The 24,454-nt window shown below is 41.6% G+C and overlaps 1 protein-coding gene across 6 annotated transcripts in view; it reads left to right on the top strand.

Annotated features, from left to right (window-relative positions):
* Positions 1-343: 343 nt before the first annotated feature.
* LOC125916939 (dysbindin-like) overlaps positions 344-24,454 on the top strand; it is a 99,746-nt gene continuing 75,635 nt past the window's right edge. Inside the window, exons 1-2 of one of the 6 annotated variants that reach the window (XM_049623185.1) lie at positions 344-777; positions 12,361-12,493. In XM_049623185.1, coding sequence (XP_049479142.1) covers positions 666-777; positions 12,361-12,493 — 245 coding nt within the window. In that variant the 5' untranslated portion in view covers positions 344-665. Of the gene's footprint in view, positions 778-12,360; positions 12,494-23,309; positions 23,486-24,454 lie in introns of those variants that run through there. The other 5 variants (XM_049623186.1, XM_049623187.1, XM_049623188.1 and 2 more) reach the window with 5 other exon arrangements.

The following is a 24,454-nucleotide window of genomic DNA, read 5'->3' as shown; positions in this document are numbered from 1 at the left end:
AGGCCGGTCTAGTATGTCACTGCCATGCTATTAGGAGCCCTTCACATCTGAATTCCTTGTTGACATAAATCCTTTTCTCCTTTTTCTGGAATTGATCACTTGCCTCAATCATTCCTTCGTAGACAAGTACTGTTGACCTTACTTTATGCAGTACGTTCCTCTTTAAATGTAAATTGAATCCTATATATTATAAAGGCATCAAGGAGCTTTTCTGTTAAAAAAAAATTCCTTTTGTAAAGCAAATAATTACCCGGTAATTGTGTTTCGGGTTGTTTTTTGTTTTCCTTTTGGTTGTTAGTGTTGGTTTTTTGATTTATTTTTCTTCTAGATTTGGATTTTCAAATACGTAGTTTACTCAAAAGTAGGGTGTACTTAGAAGTGATTTCTGAGGTCATTTCTGAACTTTCTCTTCTCCGGGTAAAGATGCACGGAGACCAACAGTAATTTGAGGTTTTCCGCACTGAATATTAAGTTGGTTCTTTTCTAAGAAAGAAAACAACTTCAGTTTTCTTTAGGTTGTCCTGTTGTGGGACACCAGCAGAGGGGTTTTTAAAGCTAAAGTTGAGCAACTCTCATTGTGCTGACTGTCATTTCCTTGTGCCTGAAATCGGGTTTTGCTTTACTCTTGCTCCTCTGTGTTGCAGCTGGTGGACAGTGAGGTGGTTATGCTCTCCGCACACTGGGAGAAAAAGAAGACGAGCCTCGTCGAGTTACAGGAGCAGCTACAGCAGCTTCCAGGTCTAATAGCAGATTTAGAATCCATGGCAGCAAATCTGAGTAAGTGTTAACGTTTGTGTCTGTACATGACTTGTAGGAAAGAAAATAATTTGGACAGAACTCAATATGAATTCAAAGCCTTCTAAGACTACATTACAGTCTTGGTCAACATGATTTTGTTTGGAAGAGAGTGAGTTATAGTTAATTTCATGTTCTGATTAACTGAGGATTAGGCAGGAAATGGTTTTAAAGTCTAGAAGTTATTTCTAAAATATATGCTAACCTTTTCTGCCTCAGTTCAGCTTAGGAAATATAATTTGTCGATTCTTAGAGTGACTCAGGGTTGTGTGTGACATCAGATCTCTGTTTAAAAGTATAAATGTATAAAGTAAAAGGGGTTATAGTGACTTGTTCTGGTTGTAGAATGTCCTCTAAAAGTCATTGCTTTAAAAATGAGGTCTTCTTAGAGCTTCGTATCTTCAAATAGGTTTTTTTCCCCTCCTTGAACACTTGAGAGATGAAAGAAATCCAGTTCAATGAGGGTATCTGTTTGGCTAAATCGATACCTTGTGGAAGTTTATATGTATATATTTATAATTATATATATAATTATAATTATAAATACATATATTATAGTTTTCATCGTAATAAATTACACTCATATTCTTGATTTCTTGAGTTTATAATTAAAAAAATGCCTTTTTTCTTTGCCAGTGCCACATTTTAGGATAACACTGTGGCTCACTATTTTCTAACCAAGCTTAAGATCTTAGTGAAATGTAGGAGTAGGAGTATCTACATGGGAGATCAACTTCCTGGGGCAATAACCTGATCCAGTGTTGTAGGTAAGAAGGTGAGGATACCCTATCATCTCTCCTTGTTTTTCAGTATTTTCTTTTCTTAAGCAAAACAAAAATGATTTACAAAGCAAATCATTAGTAAACTTGACAACAGTTTTTTGTGTGTGGATAAAATGGACCCGAATGGTATTTAGAATGCCGTTGCTGGTAACCGTAGCTAACATTTATAGCACCTGTTATACGTCAGACATTGGTAGGTGCTTTACAAACATTGTCTTTAATCCTTACGTGAAACCTTTGAAAGTAGCTATTATTATCCCATTTGACAGCTAAGGAAAGTAAGACTTGGAGAGACTCTGGCTCACTCAGGGTCACACAGTTCGATGAGATGTGGATGCAGGATCCCCGTCACAGCGATGACGCCCTCAGTGGGGATGACAGTTCGGAAGCTGTCAGTAGCCTCTTGGACTGACTATTCTTAAGTCTCTGGCTGTTACAGAGCTCTTCTGGTGGTGGTGTTTTGTGATTTCCGAAGGCAGGGCATGAAAAAGCAATTCTGGGTCTTAAGAGAAATGTCAAATAGCTGTGGTTGCCCTCTGCCTGACTTCCCTCTTGTGGGGATAGTAATGATCCTTGTCCGGCCTTTGATGGCTGACTATGGAAATAGTCTCCAAGATATTTGGAATTTTCTTCTTAGCCACTTTCTTTTGGCTTATCTTCCTGTATCTAACAGAGTCATTTGCTGTATATTGCTTGTGTGTATGTCTTTGCAGATAGGATAACCTCCCTTCTTTTTTTCCTAGCTGGGAGTACATTCTGTTTATAGATGTTCTTTGTTCGATAGCACTTTCCTGATTAAATGCATTCTGCTGCAATTCTAATTATTCTTGTAGTTAATTCTGCTTGGGAAATGCAGTTTATAGGCGCCTTTCTTAAAATAGAATATACAGGCATACCTCAGACATTGTGGGTTTGGTTCCAGACCACCGCAATAAAGCAAATATTGTAATAAAATGAGTCAAATGAATTTTTTGGTTTCCCAGTGTATATAAAAGTTATGTTTTACACTACACTATAGTCTATTAAGTGTGAAATAGCCTCATGTCTAAAAAAATAGCGTACGTACTTTAATTAAAAAATACTTTTGCTAAAATATGCCAACCATCACCTGGGCTTTAAGTGAGTCATATTCTTTCTGGTGGCTCTTGCCTCCATGTTGATGGTCAGGTTGGTGTCTGCTGAAGGTGGGGTGGCTGTGGCAAGTTCTTAAAATAAGACAGTAATGAAGTTTGCGGCATTGATTGGCTCTTCCTTTCATGAATGATTTCTCAGTAGCAGGTGATGCCGTTTGATAGCCTTTCACCCACAATAGAACTTCTTTCAGAACTGGAGTCCGTCCGCTCAGACCCTGCCGCTGCTTGATCAGCTAGGTTTATGTGACATTCTACATCTTCTGTTGTCCTTTCGACAGTCTTCCCAGCGTCGTCCCCGGGAGTAGATTCCAGCTCGAGAAACAGCTTTCGTTGCTCATCCATAAGAAGCATCTCCCCGTCAGGTTTTATCGAGGTGGCGGCCATTCAGTCCTGTCTTCAGGTTCCACTGCTAATTTCAGTTCTCTTGCTTTTACTCACACATCTGCAGTTACTTCCCGTACAGATGGCTTGAACTGCTCCAAGTCTTCCATCAGGGTTGGAGTTACTTTCTTCCAAACTCTTGTTCATGTTGATATTTTGACCTCTTCCTATGAATCATGAATGTTCTTAGTGGAACCTCGAAAGGTGACTTCTTTGTTGAAGATTTCCAATTTTCTTTGCCCAGGTCCATCAGAAGAATCACTATCTATGGCAGCTACAGCCTTGTGAAATGGATTCCTTAAATACTAAGACTTGAAGGCCACAATGACTCCTTGATCCATGGGCTGCAGAATGGGTGTCGTGTCAGCAGCATGAAAACAACGCTAATCCCCTTGTCCACCTCCATCTGAGCTCTTGGGTGACCAGGTACATGGTCAATGAGCAGTAATATTTTGAAAGGAATCTTTTTTTCCTGAGCAGTAGTCTCCACAGGGGGCTTAAAATATTCAGCAAACCATGTGGTAAACAGATTTGCTGTCATCCAGGCTTTATTGTTCCCTTTAGAGAGCCCAGGCAGAGTAGATCTAGCGTAATTCTTAAGGGCCCTAGGAGTTTTGCCGTGGACTGGCTTCAGCTTAGAGTCAGCAGCTGCATTACCCCTAACAAGAGAGTCAGCCTGTGCTTTGAAGCCGGGCATTGACTTCTGTCCAGCTCTGAAAGTCCTAGATGGCAGCATCTTCCAACTGAAGGCTGTTTTGTCTACACTGAAAATCTGTTGGTTAGTGTAGCCACCTTCATTAACTACCTTAGTTGGACCTTCTGGAGAACTTGCTGAGCTTCCAGTCAGCACTATCGGGTTCACTTTGCTCTTTTGTGTCGTGGAGACGACTGCTTTCCTTAAACCTCACGAACCAACCTCTGCCGGCTTCAGATGTTCCTTCTGCAGCTTCCTCACCTCTCTCAGCCTTCATAGACCTGAAGAGAGTCAGCGCCTGGTTCTGAATTAGGCTTTGGCTTAAGGCGTGCTGTGGCTGATTCGATCTGTCCAGACCACTAAAACTTTCTCCATGTGGGCAATAAGACCATTTGACTTTTTTGTCGTTCATGGCTTCATTAGAGTAGCACTTTTCATTTCCTTTGAGAACTTTTTCTTTGCATTCACAACTTGGCTGACTGCTTGGTGCAAGAGGCCTAGCTTTCAGCCTGTCTCAGCTTTTGGCATGCCATCTTCACTCAGCTTAATCATTTCTAGCTTTTTAAAAAAAAAAAAAAATTTTTTTTCTTTAACGTTTATTCATTTTTGAGACACAGAGACAGAGAGCAACGGGGGAGGGGCAGGGAGGGGCAGAGAGAGAGGGGGAGACATGGAATCTGAATCAGGCTCCAGGCTCTGAGCTGTCAGCCCAGAGCCCGATGCGGGGCTTGAACCAACAGACCGCGAGATCATGACCTGTAGCTTTTGATTTAAAGCGAGAGATGTGTGAGTCTTTCCTTTCACTGAAACGCTTAGAGGCCATTGTGCAGTTGCTAATTGGCCTCATTTCAGTATTGTTGTTTCTCAGGGAATAGGGAGGCTCCAAGGGAGGGGGAGAGATAGGGGATTGGCCGGTTGGTGGAACAGTCAAAACACACGCGACATTTGTCAGTTAGTTCAGTTAGGTGCGCCGTCATCATGGGTGTGGTTCGTGGCGTCCCAGAACGATGATAATAGTAACATCGAAGATTATTGATCATAGATCACCCACAATAATCATAAAAAAGTTTGAAATATGACGAGAAGTGCCAAAATGTGACATGAACACATGAAGTGAGCAAATGCAGTTGGAGAATCAGCACCAGTAAACTTGCTCAAAGCAGGGTTGCCACAGACTTTGAGTTTGTACAAACTCAAAAAGCACAGTACCTGCAAAGCACAACAAAGTGAAGCTCAATAAAACACGCGGTGCTTGCATTGAGGTCTTCTTGAAGAGGGAATTCTGTTTGCTTAGAAGATACCTCTGGGGGCGCCTGGGTGGCTCAGTCGGTTGAGCGGCCAACTTCGGCTCAGGTCATGATCTCACAGTTTGTGAGTTCGAGCCGCGCGTCGGGCTCTGTGCTGACAGCTCGGAGCCTGGAGCCTGCTTCAGAGTCTGTGTCTCCCTCTCTCTCTGACCTTCCCCCATTCATGCTGTGTCTCTCTCTGTCTCAAACATAAATAAACCTTAAAAAATTTTTTAAAAAGAAGATACCTCTGAAGTCTGGCTGGTTGGTTTTTATACATACTGCTAGTCTGAATTACCATTAGCATTTGAAGCATGTTGTCTTTGGTTTTTACTATATTGCTGTTTTTTGTCTGATATTGATCCTTAGTAATGAACGACTAACTGTAGCATAGATCGCTGGTCAAATCTGGGAGTTCAGAGGCCTAGTATTTGTTGGCCTAGAATTGTTGGCCACAGAGAGTGTTTTGAAATTGAGACTTTTAGATAAGTAACTTAAACTTCTTGGAATGGGTGCTGATACTCTTTACAATAGGAAAATATCTTAAAGCCAGATTTGGTGGGCAGAGTCGTGTAAACATGTATCTAGATCATTAAGGTATTTTATGAAGTCATTTTAAGGAGTTTATGTATCATTCTTAGTTATTGGAAACACTGCTGTAAATGTTTGCTCATATGTTACTGGATTCTTTTATTTTTTGGTAGCCTCAAAAAAGTAAAATATCTCTTACCATCTGAACACTTTGATATGTTACAAAGCTTAAATAGTTAAGCAATAGTAAAAAAGTTTTAAAAACTAAGAAGGACTAACTGACCTGTATACAGTCACAGGATTCCCCTAACTTCTTTGAACCTTGTGCTTTGTTGCTGTCAGATCTAACATCACATCCAATCAGTCCCTCCATCTTCCAGGCCACACAGCACTTTTAGTCTTGCTTTGCTTTCTAGGGCATCTAGAGATGCTTATTACAGAGTAACAGATTTACATGATGTGAGAGATTTGAACCTTTGATGATGCTTTTAGCTCCCTTATCCTATTGCTTAATACATACGACTTCTGATTACATGATCCCTTGGGAATTGTGAAGTAAGAATGGATAATTCCTTCATTTTTTTCTTTTTTCAAATGGATTGTGATCCCTTCATCTTACATAAGCCTGTGTAATAGATAATTACTGGTAGTTTGTCATTTAAAAAGGAAATGATAAATACTGGGAACGGGAAAATAACAGTTGTGGACTAGTCTCAGACCTAGGTTTGGATCCCAGTTTCGCAACTTCCTGTGAGACCCCATGCAGGTTTCTTGGCTGCTCCAAGCTTGCTTCTTTGTCTGCAGAAAGAGAATGAGAGTACCTGCCTCCGAGGGCAGTTGGAGGGTTGAATGAGATGACAGGTGTAAATATAGCACTCCACTCCATGCTTAGCACCAATGTGGCTTCTACTGTGAGCCATGGGCTCTTTGTAGGCTCTGGGAATACAGCACTGACCAACACTGGGTGCTCCCCATAGAGATGCTAACTTTCTAGGGGCGCCTGGGTGGCTTAGTCGGCTAAGCATCCAACTCTTGATTTTGGATCAGGCCGTGATCTCATGGCTCATGGGATCAAGCCCTGAGTTGGTCTGTGTGCTGATAGCACGGAGCCTGCTTGGGATTCTCTCTCCGCCCCCCGTCCCTACCCTGCTCGTGCTTTCTCTCTCTAAATAAATAAATAAATAAACATTAAAAAAGAAAAGATACTGACGTTCTAGCAGAAGTCTCTCTCTAGCCTTTCAATTTACAAAACCCCTGTTCTTTGACAGAAGGGTTTGGATAGATGTTATGCAATTTAGCTTGTCCTGTAAAACTATGTAGAATGCAGTCACAGCATGAAATGTGTTGATGAACAGGGTAGCATTCTGAACATTGAGAGATCGTGTATAAGGAGACAAATGGAATGTTGTCAACCAGATTCTGTACACGTTCTTCTTCTGAAATAACCACAGCATGCCTTTTATCCTAAAACTGGTAAAATGTTTGAAAAGTATTTGTTGAATTCTCTTGAACTTCCACTAGAGGGAAGCCTAACCCTATTCCTTTATTGAAGTTTAAAATGTTAAGGGCTCGTCTGAGTTTTCACTGTTGCTTAGTTTATTTTCAGTGACCTACTTTGAAAAGACTGTTCTCGTCATCCAGAAGAATTTGTGAATTCTTCGATAACGAAGTGCTGTAAGAGAGTGACAGCCATATACTGAGCTTCTGTCTTTCTTTTGCTCCAACCTAACCTGATAACGTTGTTTTGCTTTCTTTTTACAAGTTGAGAGGGCGTCTGGCAGGGAGACTGGCACAGCTGAAAGTGTTCCGTGAACTAGATTATTTTATTGTTCAGGTTATTTCTGAGATTAGACCGATCAAGAGGCGTATTAACTCTCTTCAGACACCTTTTCATGTACTACAGAGACCTCGTTTGTTCCATAATGGCTTTTGCAAATTAATGCACTTTTTAAAGTTCCTCGTTACCATACTGTCACTGCTGTATTATCTTAGTACATAAAAGAGTAATGGAAGCATTTGAAGAATCTTTCAAGTCTTTTAGTACCTGGCCTCTGTGACCTCTGGGTTTGCAACCAAAGGAGATTTCTTTCTTCCTTGAGGCTAATTAGTGTGTTAGAAAAGTAATCACTAAGTATGAAATCATTTTAGTGTGCCAGCCCATTCTTTGTATATCAGTGGTTCTGCTGCAGATAATACGTATTTGAGACAAATGGCACAAAGAAAAATTCCAAAGAGAATCGCTCTTCCTCTGGGACCATCTCCCCACAAAGATTTGTGAAGCTCTTTCCTGCACAGCTGTCAGGCATTCCCACACGGCTTTTCACAATAAAACTCCACCTATCTTTTCCACTGATCACTAAGTGAGACATATGCTGTTGTTACAGTGAGCAAAACGGTCAAGTCTGAGCTTCTTGTCGAGGTATGTTTGTGTCTGTGGAGGCCTGCTTGTGTTTTTATGTACACACGTTCCCTATGTGATTCATTTCGTAATGGGAAATGAGAAGGCTGTGACAGGGGCGTTCAACTTCTGCCATTTAGGTGTAGTATACGATAATTCAGAGGACATCATCCTGTATATGCTTGTCATTATCACTTAAAGGGTTTTTTTTTTAAGTTTTTAATTGATTTTTGTCAGTACAGTGGATCTATGTTTGATTACTGATTTCAAGCCTGTTAAGAATTAAAATGGAAAATTCCCATTGCTTCTACTGTTGTAGCTCACTGATTTGGGCCTTATGTGACGTACTGATGACAAAGTGTCATCGTGTTGTCTAATGTTTTCTAAGTACTCTGCCCATGTTTAATTTATTCTTTTTACAAAATTTAGCATAGCCTTCTAATATTTAAGTTAGAGGAACATGAATCATGCATTTGCTTTTTTGGTTATTATTTTATGTTTTGGGGGGATAGAATCATTCTTAGTTGCATTTGGTTTATATCCTTTGTATTAGGGGGTACAAAGATACAAACATATAATTATTACCCGTAAGGCCCTCACTGATTCCTGAGAGAGAGGTTAGTACACAAATGGTTGTATAATATCGGAACATAAGTTCTGTGTAAGGGTCAAAGATGTGTGGAAGCTCAGAGGGAGAGAGAGCCCTGCAGCCCAGAGGAGGAGTAGCAGCAGCCCCCTCCCCCGCCCCGGACCCCCCAGCCTGCAAGGGGAGCACGAGGTTGGGCAGTAGAGACAAGCAGAGGCATCTCAGGGGGACAGGTGGAGTCAGCGAGACAGGAATATGAACGACTCATCTTGGAGTGATGAGTGGTCCTGAAGGTAGGAAGTGCTGAGACTGGAAAAGTAGGTTGTGGCCCCGGGAGGGGTGGGGTTATAGATTTCCGGCTACTAAGTTAGGGAGTTAAACTGGATTCTTAAAGCACTCGGGAGCCTTTAACTTTCCAAAGGAGAGAACATAAATATGGATTTGATGGTAGCAATAAAATGGCCCCTGAGTCTCCCAAGTATTCTAGATCTAGATTTGCCATTCAGAAACATAAGGACAGGATGCTGTCATCCAATTAGGAAGGACATATGGTTTGTTTGTTTCTTATATAGTAGTTCCAGGTTGGTACTAAATCAGTCATATGTTTCGCTTGGTCGCTATTTTATTAACCCAAGTATGACCTGGGGTGTCAAGTTTCATATGTATCTAGAAGAGAATTTCTCTCCATGAGAAATTAATTGGCCTGCCTGGGAATCAAGTCATTTCATTCAAGTTCCCAGCCTCATCAGCTCTATAGCCAACCAACAGAGCTAGACTCTAAATAGAAATTGCCAGCTGTCCCCCCTCCCCTCCCAAATTTTATATATATATATATATATATATATATATATACACACACACACACACACACACACACACACATATGTATATATATATATCTTCAAATATAGAATAATTATTGCTTCCATTACTTATTTTCTTTTTAGCAAAATCATTTGAAATTCAGTCCTCCTCACTTAAAAGGGATCTTAAGTCTAACAACATGGTTTTGAGTATAATTTATAGGTATTTAAGTTTGCTAGAAAAAAATGAAACTTTTATTGATTTTTTTGGGGGGTCTTTTAGATCCATAGGTGTTTACAACATGATCATTACTGGTCTACAAAATTGCTAGTTTTGGGGCACCTGGGTGGCGCAGTCGGTTGGGCGTCCGACTTCAGCCAGGTCACGATCTCGCGGTCCGTGAGTTCGAGCGTCCGACTTCAGCCAGGTCACGATCTCGCGGTCCGTGAGTTCGAGCCCCGCGTCAGGCTCTGGGCTGATGGCTCAGAGCCTGGAGCCTGTTTCCGATTCTGTGTCTCCCTCTCTCTCTGCCCCTCCCCTGTTCATGCTCTGTCTCTCTCTGTCCCAAAAATAAATAAATGTTGAAAAAAAAAAATTAAAAAAAAAATTGCTAGTTTTAAATGACCTTTGCAAAACTTAGCTAATTTTTATACATTTTTTTTCCCTGCATTTTTTATAGTCAGTTTTAAATTACTTACTGCCAAATGCTAAGTTAGGTATACTTTGTATTTATATTTATTTGTAAGTATACGGTATTTATATACTTTACCCCCCTGGACCTTTTTGACATCTTTGCAAGATGTGAGTTGTTAGCCCTTTTTTCACTGATGAGATGTCTCCCCTCATCTGTCAGGAGCAGAGCTGGGTTTCCAAGCTATGCTTTAAAGCCCTACTCCTGACCGGTCCCCTGTAAGCTAAGGATGACAAGGTAACGTGCACGATGCTGCAGGAACCGAGTAGCTTAGAGTTAAATGGATTCCATATTAAATTTAATTATTCTAGTTCTTATCACTAATCAAAGTGAAATAGCCGTTTAAATAATCCTATTAGCTATGATCCCCTTTTAAGACCCTGTCAAACTGGTTATAACAGAATGAGCTGAATATTGCTTCTTCAGGGCCAGTAGTACCAGCTCTGGCACTAAGGCTCCTATTAATTTTTCCATTTAGTGTAATAACAGAAAATAATCTAAACAGCAATGAATATAATAACATTATTTTGCTTGTTTTCCCCCCGTAAATTCACTGTGTACTGTTCAAATCATTATTGAAAATCTCAGATTCAATTCCTCATTGATTGACACTTAGAGTTTGCATATTGTTCGAGGGAAGGCTTTCCATAATCATATATATTAACAGTCTTTTGTAGCCCCTGAAGATACATTCAAAACTGTTATGAACTGCATTATCATCAGCCCTTTGCAGACTTCCCAGTGCTTGACAGTGTATCAATATAAGTCAGTACCTAAAATGTCTTTGAAGAGGAGTGCTAAACTGTCATCACGTTTGTACTTTTCGGTAACATTTTATTTTCCACCCCAAATCCGTGTCTTTAAGCCCTAAGCCTTACCAAATAGAAGAGGAGGGAGGCTTTATAGATAGCATAGATATTTAGTCAGATCTTTGGATCAAAGATTAATGACACAAACAGGCCAAAATTTGCATCCTAATAAACCTAGAACTGCAAGTTGAAATTTGAGGAGTTTGCTTCCAACCCAGATGCCCACAAAGCTTATTTGGAAAGTCCTCAAAGTCTAGTGGCTGCGTGAAGGAGTTCGATGCACAGAAATTATAACTGGAGAGCGGCACAGCCAGCTTACTCCTTGTCTGCTGCCCCTTGCCTTCCCCACTGGGCAGCTGTGACTTCCAGATTTGGGAGTCGGTCTCTTGCTGGACCTTTCCCTCACTCTTCGTCATCTGTGTTAGAGGCCACTCTTTTGAGTTTCCCGAGCATCACATGCCTCGCTCTGCCAGGCCGTGTTGTCTCTGGCAGAGACATATGGCATATGTCTCCCCTCTACTTTAAGCTCGAGGGGCACAAGGACTGTCTTTTTCATCTCTGTATCCCAGGATCTGGCGCATGTAGTATTTGGTAAGTGGCCGTAGTGCTGTTTGGGTTCTAACATCTTTGACGTCTAAAACTTCTCTGCTGTCTGAGAAGACAACCAGATTCTCCCTTCTGCAGCTATGAAGTCTTGGTTCACTTGGTCCCCTATCAATTCAAAATGACTGTTGTGTAAGAGAGACTCTGTTCTGATTCCTAACTGCCCTTCAGTAGCTAGGTGACCTTGTGCAAGGTGGTGAATTAATTTCTGCAGACTTTGGTCTTGAATCTTTTAAATGAAGGATGTGACTGCATAATCTCCATGTTCCGGTGAAGCGGAGAGCTCTGTGGCCTTAGAGGCACAGTAGAGACCGGTGGACTGGTGGGCAGAGCTGTCTCTTCCCCACCACCCGCGACCTGTGCTTACTGAGCACCTGTCCCTTCTCTGCCGTGACTTGTGAAGATTGACGTATATCATTTGCCAAGGCGAAACAAGTGCTCTGCTCACGTAACTTAGAATCTCAAATTTTAAATCATGCTTGGTATAATTTGTGTTAATTCTAATTTGCCATATTCTCATTTGAAAATTGATCATTCACATGTGGTAGATGGGATCATTAGGATATCACATGAGATTAATCACAATGCTCTGTTGCCTCCTCATCCTGGTTAATAGCGTATTTAAAGTGTGTTGGAAAATTACGTCTTGGAAATGAAATCTAAAAAGAAGCTCCAGACAATTTGAAGTGTATTTTAAAGTGGGTCAGTGTGTTTTATTTTGCTTCAAGAAAGCTTAATAAAGAATCTTAAATAAAGGCAAACCAATTTCAGCTTTTAACTTTTGGACACTTTTTTCTTTCTTTTCTCCATGATCGAGGATTCTGATTGTTTTTGTTTTTGTTTTATTTGGACCTTATGTACTTTCAGCTCACTTAGAGGCTAGCTTTGAGGAAGTAGAAGACCATCTGCTGAATCTGGAGAATTTATGTGGACAGTGTGAATTAGAAAGATACAAACATATGCAGTCCCAACAATTGGAAAGTTACAAGAAAAAGAAGAGGTGAGTTTGCAAAATTGGTCAACAGTATTCATTTTACTTGCTGTTCTTTGTAAGTTTGGGCTGATGAAAGACAAAGGTCGCAACTTGTAAAGCTCAATAATAAGCTTTCCAGAACATGACATATACATACATATGAATTTTGGTACCCCTGTGTGTTGCCATTTTATGGAGATGGGCTCTGGAAAGCTAAGGATAGGATAATTGGGGCGCCTGGGTGGCTCAGTCGGTTAAGTGGCCAACTCTTGATTTCGCCTCAGGTCACGATCTCACGCGTTCTTGAGTTCGAGCCCCGCATCAGGTTCTGCTCTGACGTTGTGTGGAGCCTGCCTCAGATCCTCTGTCTCCCCTCTCTCTGCCCCTCGCCCCCTCAAAAATAATAAATAAACGTTAACAAAATTAAAAAATTAGAGGGGAGCAGAGCAACAGGCAAAGCTTTCCCAGAAAGCAGGAGCCCTGACCTCATTTTCTCCCAGTGGCATATCTGGAACTGCCTTTTTCCTTTTCTTTCTTTTCTCCTCCTTTATTATTAGAGCAGGAAGAAAAGGAATCAGAGCCCAGGCTGTGGAAGGAGATTCGTTGGGTTTGAATCTCTGCTTTGTCACATTCTGGCTGTGAGACCTGAAGCAAGTTATTTGATCTCTTAGCCTCGATGTCACCAGCTTGTAGTGAGGATAATAATATACCAGCTTCATTGGGTTCTTGTGAGGATTAAATGAGGTAGTAGTTATCAAGTGCAGAAAGTGCTCTGTAAGTATTAGTTATAATCAGGATTGTTGTCATTGGGCTGATGTGAACTAGATGCAGGAGAGAAGCCCCAGGGTGACAGCTTGTGGAACCAGCTACAGCGTCCCATGCAGTGCCACCTGGGATAGGGTTGGAAGGTCCACGGGCAGTCCACGGTAGCCGACAAGAGTGCCCGAGACAGTCCGCCGTCTGCCCTGTGCAGAGCGAGGAGTGGAGTTTTGAGGGGGTTTGTGATAGGTGCAAGGAGACAGAAGTCATGGGGTTGGAGTCAGGCTTAGGTCGAAGAGCAGACATAGAGGGAAAGGGAGAAAGATGGGTTAGGCAGAGCACCCTATTGATTTTAAGATTATTGATAAATTGAGGGGTGCCTGGGTGGCTCAGTCGGTTGAGCGTCCGACTTCGGCTCAGGTCACGATCTCATAGCTCGTGAGTTCGAGCCCCGCATCGGGCTCTGTGCTAACAGCTTGGAGCCTGGAGCCTGCTTCGGATTTTGTGTCTCTCTCTGTGCCTCTAACCCACTCGCATCCTGTCTCTGTCTCTCTCAAAAATAAACAAACATTAAAAAAAAAACACTTAAAAGGTTATTGATAAATGGAGTAGTTCTGGATCTAGGGTGTGGTGATTATAGGAGGAGGGCGTTGTTGACACCCACAGCAAGTGCTGTTCACTGGAGTGCAGGAAGTAAGAAGGGGAAGCTAATATATAGGCACCGTAGATTATCACACTGATGTCATGGTTTTCTAGAATAATGCCAAGGGATAGAGCAGGGATGAAAACTGAGTATTCAGAAATTTTCAGTCAGGTCCTTGTGTTCCATCCTAGGGATGGGTCTTAAGTGTTACTGAACCATAAGGATCACCTGGGTGGTGTTTAAAATGGAGACTCCTGGACTCCATCATTGGACCGTCCCAGTGCCAAAGGAAATTCCAGCGGTTTTGCTGTAGACAAGCATTCCAGGTGATTCTGATATGCGCACTTCAGGGAGAGACCTTTTGAGAGACAACCAGGAGGAGGTGGGATTGGGTTGTGTGCAAGCTCTAAATGGAAGAGCTTCAAAAGGAGCTGCAGGGGGGGCTGTGAATAAAATTGTTTGCAGAAGTTTGTAAGTGTATGAATTTTTCTGGAGGTGCTTTCTGTAAATTGCATTTGCCTACATAGATTACCAGAGTGTAGGTGGCAGCATTGAGTATGGAGTCCTTGTCAGAGAAGCGACTTGGGAAGGAGTGGGTGAGTACTGGGACCCAGGGGGTTTCAGACCGAAGCACTGGGGCAGGAGAGATGAAGAACTTTCCCTCAAGAACAATAGAGCAGGGGCGCCTGGGTGGCTCAGTCGGTTGAGCGTCGGGCTCTGTACTGACAGCTCAGAGCCTGGAGCCTGCTTCGGATTCTGTGTCTTCCTCTCTGTCTGCTTCTCCCCCACTCGTGCTCTGTCTCTCTCCCTCTCTCAAAAATAAATAAACATTAAAAAAAATTAAAAAAAAAACCACAATGGAGCAGAGTTAGAGATGGTTCAGCTGGTCTACCATTTTAAATGGAAAAGTAGGGAAATACTCTGTTGTGAGGATGTTAATCATGTAACTTAAGTTTATTTATAACACAGGTTTCAAGGAGCCTGGTAGGAAGGCTTAGAATTTTGAAAGGACATTTTTGTTGGAAGTTGGGCAGTTTGGGTGCGGGTCATGTGACCCTAGGAGTTACATGGCTTCTCCATCTGTCAAATGGGGAAAACAATAGGACATTATAGGGTTATTTTAAGGATTCAGTTGGTGTAGTGCTTAGAATAGTGCTTGGCACACGGTAGGTGCTATGTCGGGTGGCCAGTGCTGGCTGACTTATAGGAGTACTTGTTCAACTGTGAATAGAAGGGTATTCCGTATTTTTACGCCGTTATGTTTTGTAGCTACTTGAGCACAAGAATTATATGAGCATTGTGGTTTTTCTATCCATATGCATTATGATTATTTGAAACACCTTATGTGATACTTTAATATGTAAAATTAAATTTCAGGTTTTCCTAAGTTGGTTAGACAGAAAAAAGTAATACAATGTGGAACAATGAGATTTTATATCATTCTTTTCTTCACTTCCACCCAGTGACTTAAATATATTTTAATTAATGCATTCTAATTTATATATTATAAAACGAAAATTAACTTTAGTGTTTGGAGAGCAGCATCGCCTGTCATTTAAGTGAAAGCCAAAGTGCACTGAACAGGTTCATTTCACGTAATTGAAATGACAGAGTATTCGTCTTTCAAGAGGTAGAATTGTGTAGTACCAAGAGTGTGAGAGGACCCAAGTCCTGACTTCCGTCAGTTACCAGCTTGGGCGCAAGCCATTCTTCCTTTTGTGTGTTATCCTGTTGTAAAGCTTTCCTTAATCTGGAACCTTCTTGATTAGCGTCGGAAAGCCTTCTAAACAAAAATTACCTCTTTTTAATAAACTTAGATGTGATAAACAGATCCGTTGGTAAGCGCCTGTTACTCTGAAATACCTAGGAAAAAATAGCCTGGCTATGAGGACTCCAGTTTATAATTAGTGGCTTGAAATCTACAGGTAAAATAATGGTAAATATTTCATACTCTGACAGGCCAAATTTTTAAAACTTATAAAATTTACTTTCTATTTCTCAAGGACAGCATCAAGTTAATGTAAAATGCCTTAACAGTTAAACCTAAGTTTTTTGGTGAGAAATTTCAAAGGTGAGAAGTTTAAATTAACTTGTACTTTGAGTTTCCGAGCCTTTGTCTAAAAAAAAAAATTATGTATACAGGTATTTATCTGTTAATACTTAATAGTATCTTTATAAGATATCTATTAATAAGTGCCAAAGTATTTTGTATCTAATTGTCTAGTGACAGTACCTTGTGATTTAAAGTCTTTTAATCCTGAAATGATGATTACTATGGCTTTAATTCAAAATTATTAACAGAAATACAGTTTGTTTTGGTTATTGTGGAAAGTTCTTGAAGATCTAAGCTTGAATTTCTCCTCTGCTATTTGCTGCCTGTATGACCTTTTGCACATGACTGATCTTTGGCTTTCCTATCTGTAGAGATAATGATCCTTTCTTGCAGGGTTATGGAAGGTAAGAGACAGTTTTGTTTTGTTTTAAGGGCCAAATAAAAGCCTTGCACATTTAACTCACAGAATCACTCATAATTCTCAGTTCTAATTAACCTTCTAAATAAAATAGTGGAAATATTGAGTATGAAACATTGCTCAATACTATTTATAAACCGTAATCTTTCTGAAACCTTTAACCTATTTTAATAAGCATATAAAAGGATGAAGTCTTTTTTTCAAAGAAATTGTTTTTGAAGCAATATATGTAGTCAAGCTATATACACACAGACACACACATATGTATACCTAAATATATATAGTTGATTAATTCTTGGTTGTAGGATAAATAATTTGTTTGGATCGACAACACTGAGAAAGTAGAGCAGTTTTATTCAGTCAAAATTCAGGTTGATCAAAATCGTCTTTTAAATAACCATGTACAACATTTATTATTCAGAGATGTTTTATTTATATTTCAGCTTCTTGGTTACTTCAGTCTTGTATCAAGACTGGGAATATGATGAAGGCTGCCGTAATGACACCAAAGTAGTTTAAATTGATACAGAACATCCATGTAACACCATGGGTTGAACACAGTCACTTGTTTTCACTGTAACTTTACAGAAACTTTACTTTTTAAAGTTATAATTCACACGAACAGAAAGACTGTAAGAGGAAGTGGCAGCAGATAAGAGACGTTATCAACATTTTGGAAAACAGGAAGATAAATGAGGAGCAGTAGCTGACAGCGGGGCAGGGAAGGGTGTAGAAGGGCCCAGACGTGAAGCATCTGGTGTGTCCCATGGGATTCTAGAAGGGCTCACGAAATGAAGGCACCTGGAACCTTGTGTTGGAAGTACACATGTGGAGAAGATACCCCCCCTCCTCTGCTCAGCCTCATGGTCACCCCAGCCCCAGCTCATCAAGCCACATAAGGTTGTTCCTGAGAGGCCCCAGACTTGAGTCTAGACATGTTTGAGGGCAGGTGGAGATACTGTTACAGTTGGCCCTTTAAACAACGTGGTGATGATGAGCGCCAAGCCCCCACACGGTTGAATACCCCTGTGTAACTTTTGACTCCCCCCAAACTTAACTGCTAATAGCCTACTGTTGACCAGAACCCTCACTGATAACATAAACGGTTGATTAACACCCATTTTGTATATTATATGTGTTGTTATTTTTTTGAGAGAGATGACCCTGTGGCAAGCAGGGGAGGGCAAAGGGAGAGAGAGAGAATCCCAAGCAGACTCCACTCTCAGCTCGGAGCCTGAAGCCGGGGCTCCATCTCAGGAACTGTGAGATCGTGACCTGAGGAGAAATCAAGAGTCCAGTACTTAACCAACTGAGCCACCCGGGTGCCCCTGTTTGTAGGTATTCTATGCCGTATTCTTACAGTAAAGTAAATGACAGAAAAAAAATGTTACTAAGAAAGTCATAAGGGGGGCACCCGAGTGGCTCAGTCGGTTAAGGAGCCACTCTTATTTTCGGCTCAGGTCATGATCTCACGGTACAGGAGATCGAGCCCACCACCTTGGGCTCGGAGCTGGGTGTGGAGCCTGCTTAAGATTTCTCTGTTTCCCTCTCCCACTGCCTCTCTTCCTGCTTGTGCTCGTGCGCGCTCTCAAAATAAGTAAAGATTTTTTTAAAAAAATCATAAGGGAAGAGACATTTACAGTACTATACTGTGTTTATTTCCAAAAATAATCTGCGTATAAGTGGACCTGTGCCGTTCAAACCCGTGTTGTTTAGTGGTCAACTGAAAATTGAAAACAGGTCAAGTGAAAGTCTGCGTATCAAACGGTAGGGCTGTTTAGGCCTCTTTCCTCACTGGCTCCTAGAGCTCTGGGAGCCAAACTTTCATCCCCTGTGCAGATTATTGGAGGGCTCATCTGAGATATTGACCAGCCCAAGAGGAGAGACCTGCCCGTGTGGACGTTTGGGGGAGTGGTCTGATGAAACAGCAGGGTCCACACCTTAGCACCCTCCCGTGCTGAGCTCTGTACTTGTGTATGTGACTTCCAGTCGGCTTTGTCATGCTTCACTCTTCAGTATGAATGGACAGCTGAGGAAGAATATCCAAATGAGGAAAGCTTCCAGAGAGAAAAGGGGCAAAATAAATAGGAAATAAACTAATAATAGTTTATAATGCCTTGTAAGAGACCATTTTGCATTTATGAGACATGAACAAGATGCTACAGAAAAGAAATAGAGAACAAGAAAGAGCTCTTAGAAATAAAATATATGATAGCAGAAGTATAGAATTTCAATTGAAGCATTGAGAGATAATGATCAGCCTCTGTGTAAGAGAATAGAAAAAAGGAAAAGCTGGGTGCCTGGGTGGCTCAGCCGGTTAAGCATTGGACTTTAGCTCAGGTCACGATCTCAGTTTGTGAGTTCAAGCCCTGCATCGGGCTGTGTGCTGTGTGGATCCCACTTTGGATCCTCTGTCCCCCCCCTGCTTCTTCCTCACTCGTGCTCTCCCTCCCCCTCTCTCTCTCAAAAATAAATGAATTTTTGAAAATTGAAAAATACAGCAAGATAGGGGCACCTGGGTGGCTCAGTTGGTTAAGCTCTGACTTTGGGTCAGGTCATGATCTCATAGTCCGTGAGTTCGAGCCCCACACCGGGCTCTGTGCTGACAGCTCAGAGCCTGGAACCTGTTTCAGATTCTGTGTCTCTGTCTCTGCCCTTCCCCTGCTCGTGTGCGCGCGCGCGCGCTCTCTCTCTCTCTCTCTCTCTCTCTCAAAAATAAACATTAAGAAAAAGAATTTAAAAATACAGCAAGAAAAGCTAAGAATGTGGAGAAAGTAGGAGAATTCCTGAGTCTCCTATCTTACTACTAGAAACTTCAGAAAGAAAGAGGAAAAAAAAGGCAAATTAACAAAGACCTAATACAACACAGTTCAGAACTGAATGCTATGAATGAGTTTGGAGGGACCCACCAAGTACCTGACAACATGAGTGGAAAAAGATCCATTGTCAATACATATTGTTATAAATTTCACTACAGTAGGAATAGAGATCATAAAAGCTTTCAGAGAAGGCTTAATATTAAGGTTCAGGAATCAAAAGGAACTTCAGCTTTTCAGCAGCGCCCCCAGAACTGGAAAATGATTTTCACTTCATATTTACGTAGTGACATTAGAGCAAGGAAATGTTCATTTCCAGGCGGACAAGGACTCAGATTTCGCTCGTGTGCACGCTGTATCAGGAAACTACGGGAGGACGTGCTCCACCAACAAGGGAGTACAACAAGGAGAAGGAAGAACGGACACAGAAGAGGGGTGCGTTGCAGTGAGGATCCATCCCCTCGAGAAGAGAAACAAAGGGAAGGCCCAGGGGGATGGCAAAGAGAAATTTTAGCAGGCCTGGTGAGCAATCCAGACTGAAGAAGGAAGACCTTCCGGAGGATTCCAAGAGCAGTGTTTCCAAGGAAAACAAATGAAACGAATAGGTTGTCTGATACGCTTGAACGTGTTGAGAGTTTTATAAGCTCTGATGGTGAGTTTGGTGATCAATTAGTGATAGGTGTGATGTTTTGAAAATGGGGCAAACAAGACAACTGTTAACACTAAGGGAAAACACAGTTTTACAAGAAAAGAAGTAAAACACTGCAAGACTCAGTTATAAACAGTATTTCTAGAACTCTGTAGTAGCTAACATGGGAGTAAACCAGAATTGTGATGTAACTTACTAGAAAGATGGTGTAGAAGCCTGCTGTATTGCAGGGTCCGCAGGAGGGATTTAAGAAAGCTAATCCTCATCTTCCACAGCAGGAGATCAATAACATTTAAAATTAAAAAAAAAAAAAAAAGAATAAATACCACCGTTGGCATATTATTGAGAAATAATGGAGGAAAATACCAGAAGAAATAGCTCCAAGAATGGAATGTGGCTTCTTGTGGAAAGCAGGACAGAAAGGTGGAGAGAGCAGGGCAGGAACTCTGATCTTCATCATAATTGAAGCCTGTGGGCACTGTTTGACTAAAGGAATGTACATGCATTATTTTGATAAATATAAAAATTGAATTAAAAAACAATCTAGACTGAGAAGATAGCCACTGATGACACATTCTATGGTCAAATAAGTTCCAGAAACACTTTGTCCCGAGTTTGCCGCATGGATCTTTGCAGTACATGTGAGTGCTACTGGGAATTCCTGTAGTAAAGAAATTTGTTCGACTCAGCATCTCACAGCTTGCTTTTCCACAAACCAATTTGTGTGTAACACAAACTAAAATTCTGTGACTTAGTATTTTCTATGTCCTATAACACCATTTGAGAAATTTTCAAATACTCTTCCCCCAAATGAAACCTATTATCTGATCCACAGAGAAGAGTTTCTTAAAAATAAACCTCCTTCCGGGGTGCCTGGGTGGCTCAGTTGGTTAAGTGTGGGACTCTTGATTTTGGCTCAGTCATGATCTCGCGGTTAGTGGGTTCAAGCCCTGCATCAGGCTCTGCACTGATGGCATGGAACCTGCTTTCTCTCTCTCCCTCTCTCTCAGCCCTTCTCTACTTGCATGTGCGCTCGCTCTCAAAATACATAAAATTTAAAAAAATAAATAAGCCTTCCTTTTTAACAAGATGCCCTGCAACCTAAACTAATGACTTCTCTTGCTCTAAAGAAGATAACATGTGATACAAAGATTGGCTCTACGGGGTGTGTGTGTTTAAAATGTCTTCATGCTCTGCAGATTTCCAGAAAGGTGGGGTAGACAACTGGTTGGGCGGGGGAGAATAGGGGGATGAAGGATTATTTCTTCCATGCCTCCAGGGCTAACGGTCTCTGCAGTAGGCTCTGGGGCATTTTCTCACTCAGCTTATATTTTAGGTCAGAGCCTGTGGAGTGGGCAGGGCAGCAAGGATTGGAGTTGAGGAGGAAATTGAGGTCCAGGAAATCAACTGGCTGCTTGGAGGCCAGCATCAGAGCCAAGGTCTCCAGTCTCCTCGAACTTATCTTTTTTTTTTTCCTCTTAAGTTGGAACACACTTAAATCAGTCCCCGGTGTTGATATCAATGCATCTGTAGTTGAGAGTGGATCTATGATATTTTGTCATACGTTAGATGTGCCTTCCCAACACGGGGAGTAGATTCCCCACCCCCCATGAGAGGAGGACACGGTCTGTTCCCAGCACTATTTGTGGCTCACTGTGGTAGCGATTGATTCTCACCATGAGCAAGGGGAAACATACCACTTTAGAGCACTCCTGGGGAAGATCCCCTAGCTCTTGTCTGCCCTTGAAAACCATTTGAATGATGGTTTAACCCAGGTGCTTCTGCTGTAAAGAAGGACATCCTTCTTCAGCTGGTTGTCTAATGAAAGTGACGTACAAGGAACAATATACATTTTGTAGAGGGAAAATACCCATAAATAGCTTGTCTGATTTCTGCATATAAACTGATACTACCTTTTATAAACAGGAATAGACAGTGCCTTGATAAGTAGTGAAACATTACATAGCGGACAGGATGTGTTTATAGGCAGAGGACAGGTACTGATAGTGGCTAAGTTGTCACACAATTCAGAAGATACGTTAGCCATACACCCCTACCCATGGATTCCTTGCAATAGGAAGTACACTTTTTGTCAAGTCAGAAGAGTTAATTTTTTTCTTTTTTTTTTTTTTTTTTTTTTGAGTAGAGTTGACAAGGGTTAATATTTTGTATGTGAGCCAAAACCACTTAAAACCATTTATCCACGTTCATCTAGCTAGCAGTTAGAAAAATGGACTTGAGATTTGGCAGTCAGCTTCCATTTGGGAGGGGGGGGTAGGTGACAAATGTGTAATAAAGTGTAAGTTCTGATGATTCTGTGGGATTGGAAGAAACTGGGACCTGAAGCAGAAGGCAGAAGGTGGCCATGAAAGGATCTGGGATTACACAGTGCCAAGCGGAAGGAACAATAGGGTCCAAAACACCTGAATCATGAACAGTAGGTAAGTGTAGGAAAATGAGAACGTGGAGCTAGAAACAGTCGTGGAATCTCAGCCTTCTAAGTTTTTGATCTTTCCAGCACCACCATAATATTCTTTAAAATGCTTATTGAAATTCTTTCACGGCAGTTATCCTTAAAATCATACACAAGTGTGTAATTTTATTAAAATATTTCTTATTTCTGGGGCGCCTGGGTGACTGCATTGGTTAAGTGTCCAACTTCGGCCCAGGTCATGATCTCAGGGTTTGTGGGTTCGAGCCCTGCGTTGGGCTGTGTGCTGACAGCTCGGAGCCTGGAGCCTGTTTCAGATTCTGTGTCTCCCCTCTCTCTCTCTGCCCTTCCCCTGCTCATGCTCTGTCTGTCTCTCGCTCTCTCTCAAAAATAAATATTTTTTAAAAAGTTTAAAATATTTTTTATTTCCAAACTTCTGGATCCTTTGTTTTCTTCAGTACATAGCATACGTCAGAGTTCTTCTGAAAATAGCTACATCTTGAAGAAGAAAGTGATTTTAGTAATTCCACTTAATCGTAAATGACTCATAACTTTAACACAGCCTTCCATTGGACTTGAGATCTGCTGAGGGGCAAGTTAAACTCTAGAAACATTTTTCACGGATTTAGACTTTGAAACTTGATTGTTATCTCCTAGAAGCTCTGTCTTCTAGGTGGGGGAGGGTCACTGCTACTGTTGAAATTTAGCAATCATGCGTATTTTGAGAGTCATTCCTTTTACTGTATCACAGCTAATGCTTCTCGTTGTTTGTATTTTTTGGTACCATGTAGACTTTATGGATAAAGTTTAGAAAATCTTTCAAGCCGACTGTAAGATGTTCTTGAGATGTTATGACATGTTTTGTGGTATCTGTCCAGTTTATGCTCTAGAGAATAATCTGCCAAATCCTGAGCTAGGAAATGACTGTCCAGACTCACCTGGACAGGTAGTGGGCCGTAGGTCTGACTTGGGCTTCCTGTTTCCAAAGATTGGGGATGGTGGGCATTGAGAGGCTGGGCAGGACTGTAGCACACAGGCCTGGCTTTGCTGAGAATAGAATAGAGGAAACAGTGGCATTCTCCAGGGCGAAGATGGTTCTGGAACCAGAAGAGAAGTTCCGAAGTATGTCATCCAAAGGAGATAGAAAGTCAGTAACTGGCTTCTGGGGTTTTGCAGTGTAGTCGGTTGAAGATGCTGAATGGCAAAGTGGAGCGGGAGGACTTTCCCTCAGGCAATGCTGGACAAGAAGGGTGTGGACTCTGATCCTACCCAAGATGGAGTAACAGGGACCGGATTTACTCTCCCACCTGATACAGCTGAAACCCAGACATAACAGGCTTATGAAGAGCCTGGACATCAGGCAAAGAGGAGAAGTGACTGTTGATGGACAGGAAACAGGTGCGGCGAGGCCTCTGATCGCCCCAGCATTCTGCCCTGTTTCCAGCAACAGTGCAGCAGGGGGTGCCCAGGAAGAGTCTGGCACATGCGGAGTTGAAGAAACAGAGCTGAGAATCTGGGAGACAGAGGCAGCCAGAGTCTATAGGACATAGAACCAGAGAGGGGAGGGCTGTCCCGAGAGAATCCCGGAAATCCGCATAAGTTTCCCTTGAATATCCAACAGAGTACTGATAATGCCTGTGAGGGAACTCCCCAAGGCAGGAGGGAAAAAACCGCACAGGACTAGTGAACAGTTCCTGTTGCTTACGCAGCGTCTGTTCCCAAAAGCCAGAGTGGAAAAACTTGCAATTCACGGGACATTGGGAAGAGCATTCAGGAAAGTCTTCTCTCAGGAGAAGGGGGTATGATTAGCCCCTACTCAGAGCCCTGCTCTAGACCCAGGGAACAAATCACAAAAGCAAGCATCAAAAGGTCCAGATTGTTTCCAAGGAAATTAACTATCCCAAAACAAAGCGCAAGAATTTTTGTAGGAAGACACAAATATCTAACACCCATTAAGGTAAATCATAATGTGTGGCATCTAATTAAAGATAACTCAGTAAACATTGAGATAACCAATCAATCAAAACCAGTTCAGAACAGATACGGATGTTAGAGTTTGCGGACAGGGACCAGGACGTAGTTATTTTAACTATCCTAGAAGTTCAAGATACCAAGTAGAGACATGGAAGATGAAAAACAGGCCCAAACCTGTCTCTTCATTTTTTTCCTTTTACTTTCCACTTCCCTGTTAGATGCAAGTTTTAGATGGTTCCCAGGTG

The sequence above is a fragment of the Panthera uncia genome, unplaced genomic scaffold (assembly GCF_023721935.1).
Source record: "Panthera uncia isolate 11264 unplaced genomic scaffold, Puncia_PCG_1.0 HiC_scaffold_1328, whole genome shotgun sequence".
NCBI classification, from domain to species: domain Eukaryota; kingdom Metazoa; phylum Chordata; class Mammalia; order Carnivora; family Felidae; genus Panthera; species Panthera uncia.
The sequence above is the reverse complement of the archived record's forward strand: the minus strand, read 5'-3'. Positions and strand labels throughout refer to the sequence as shown.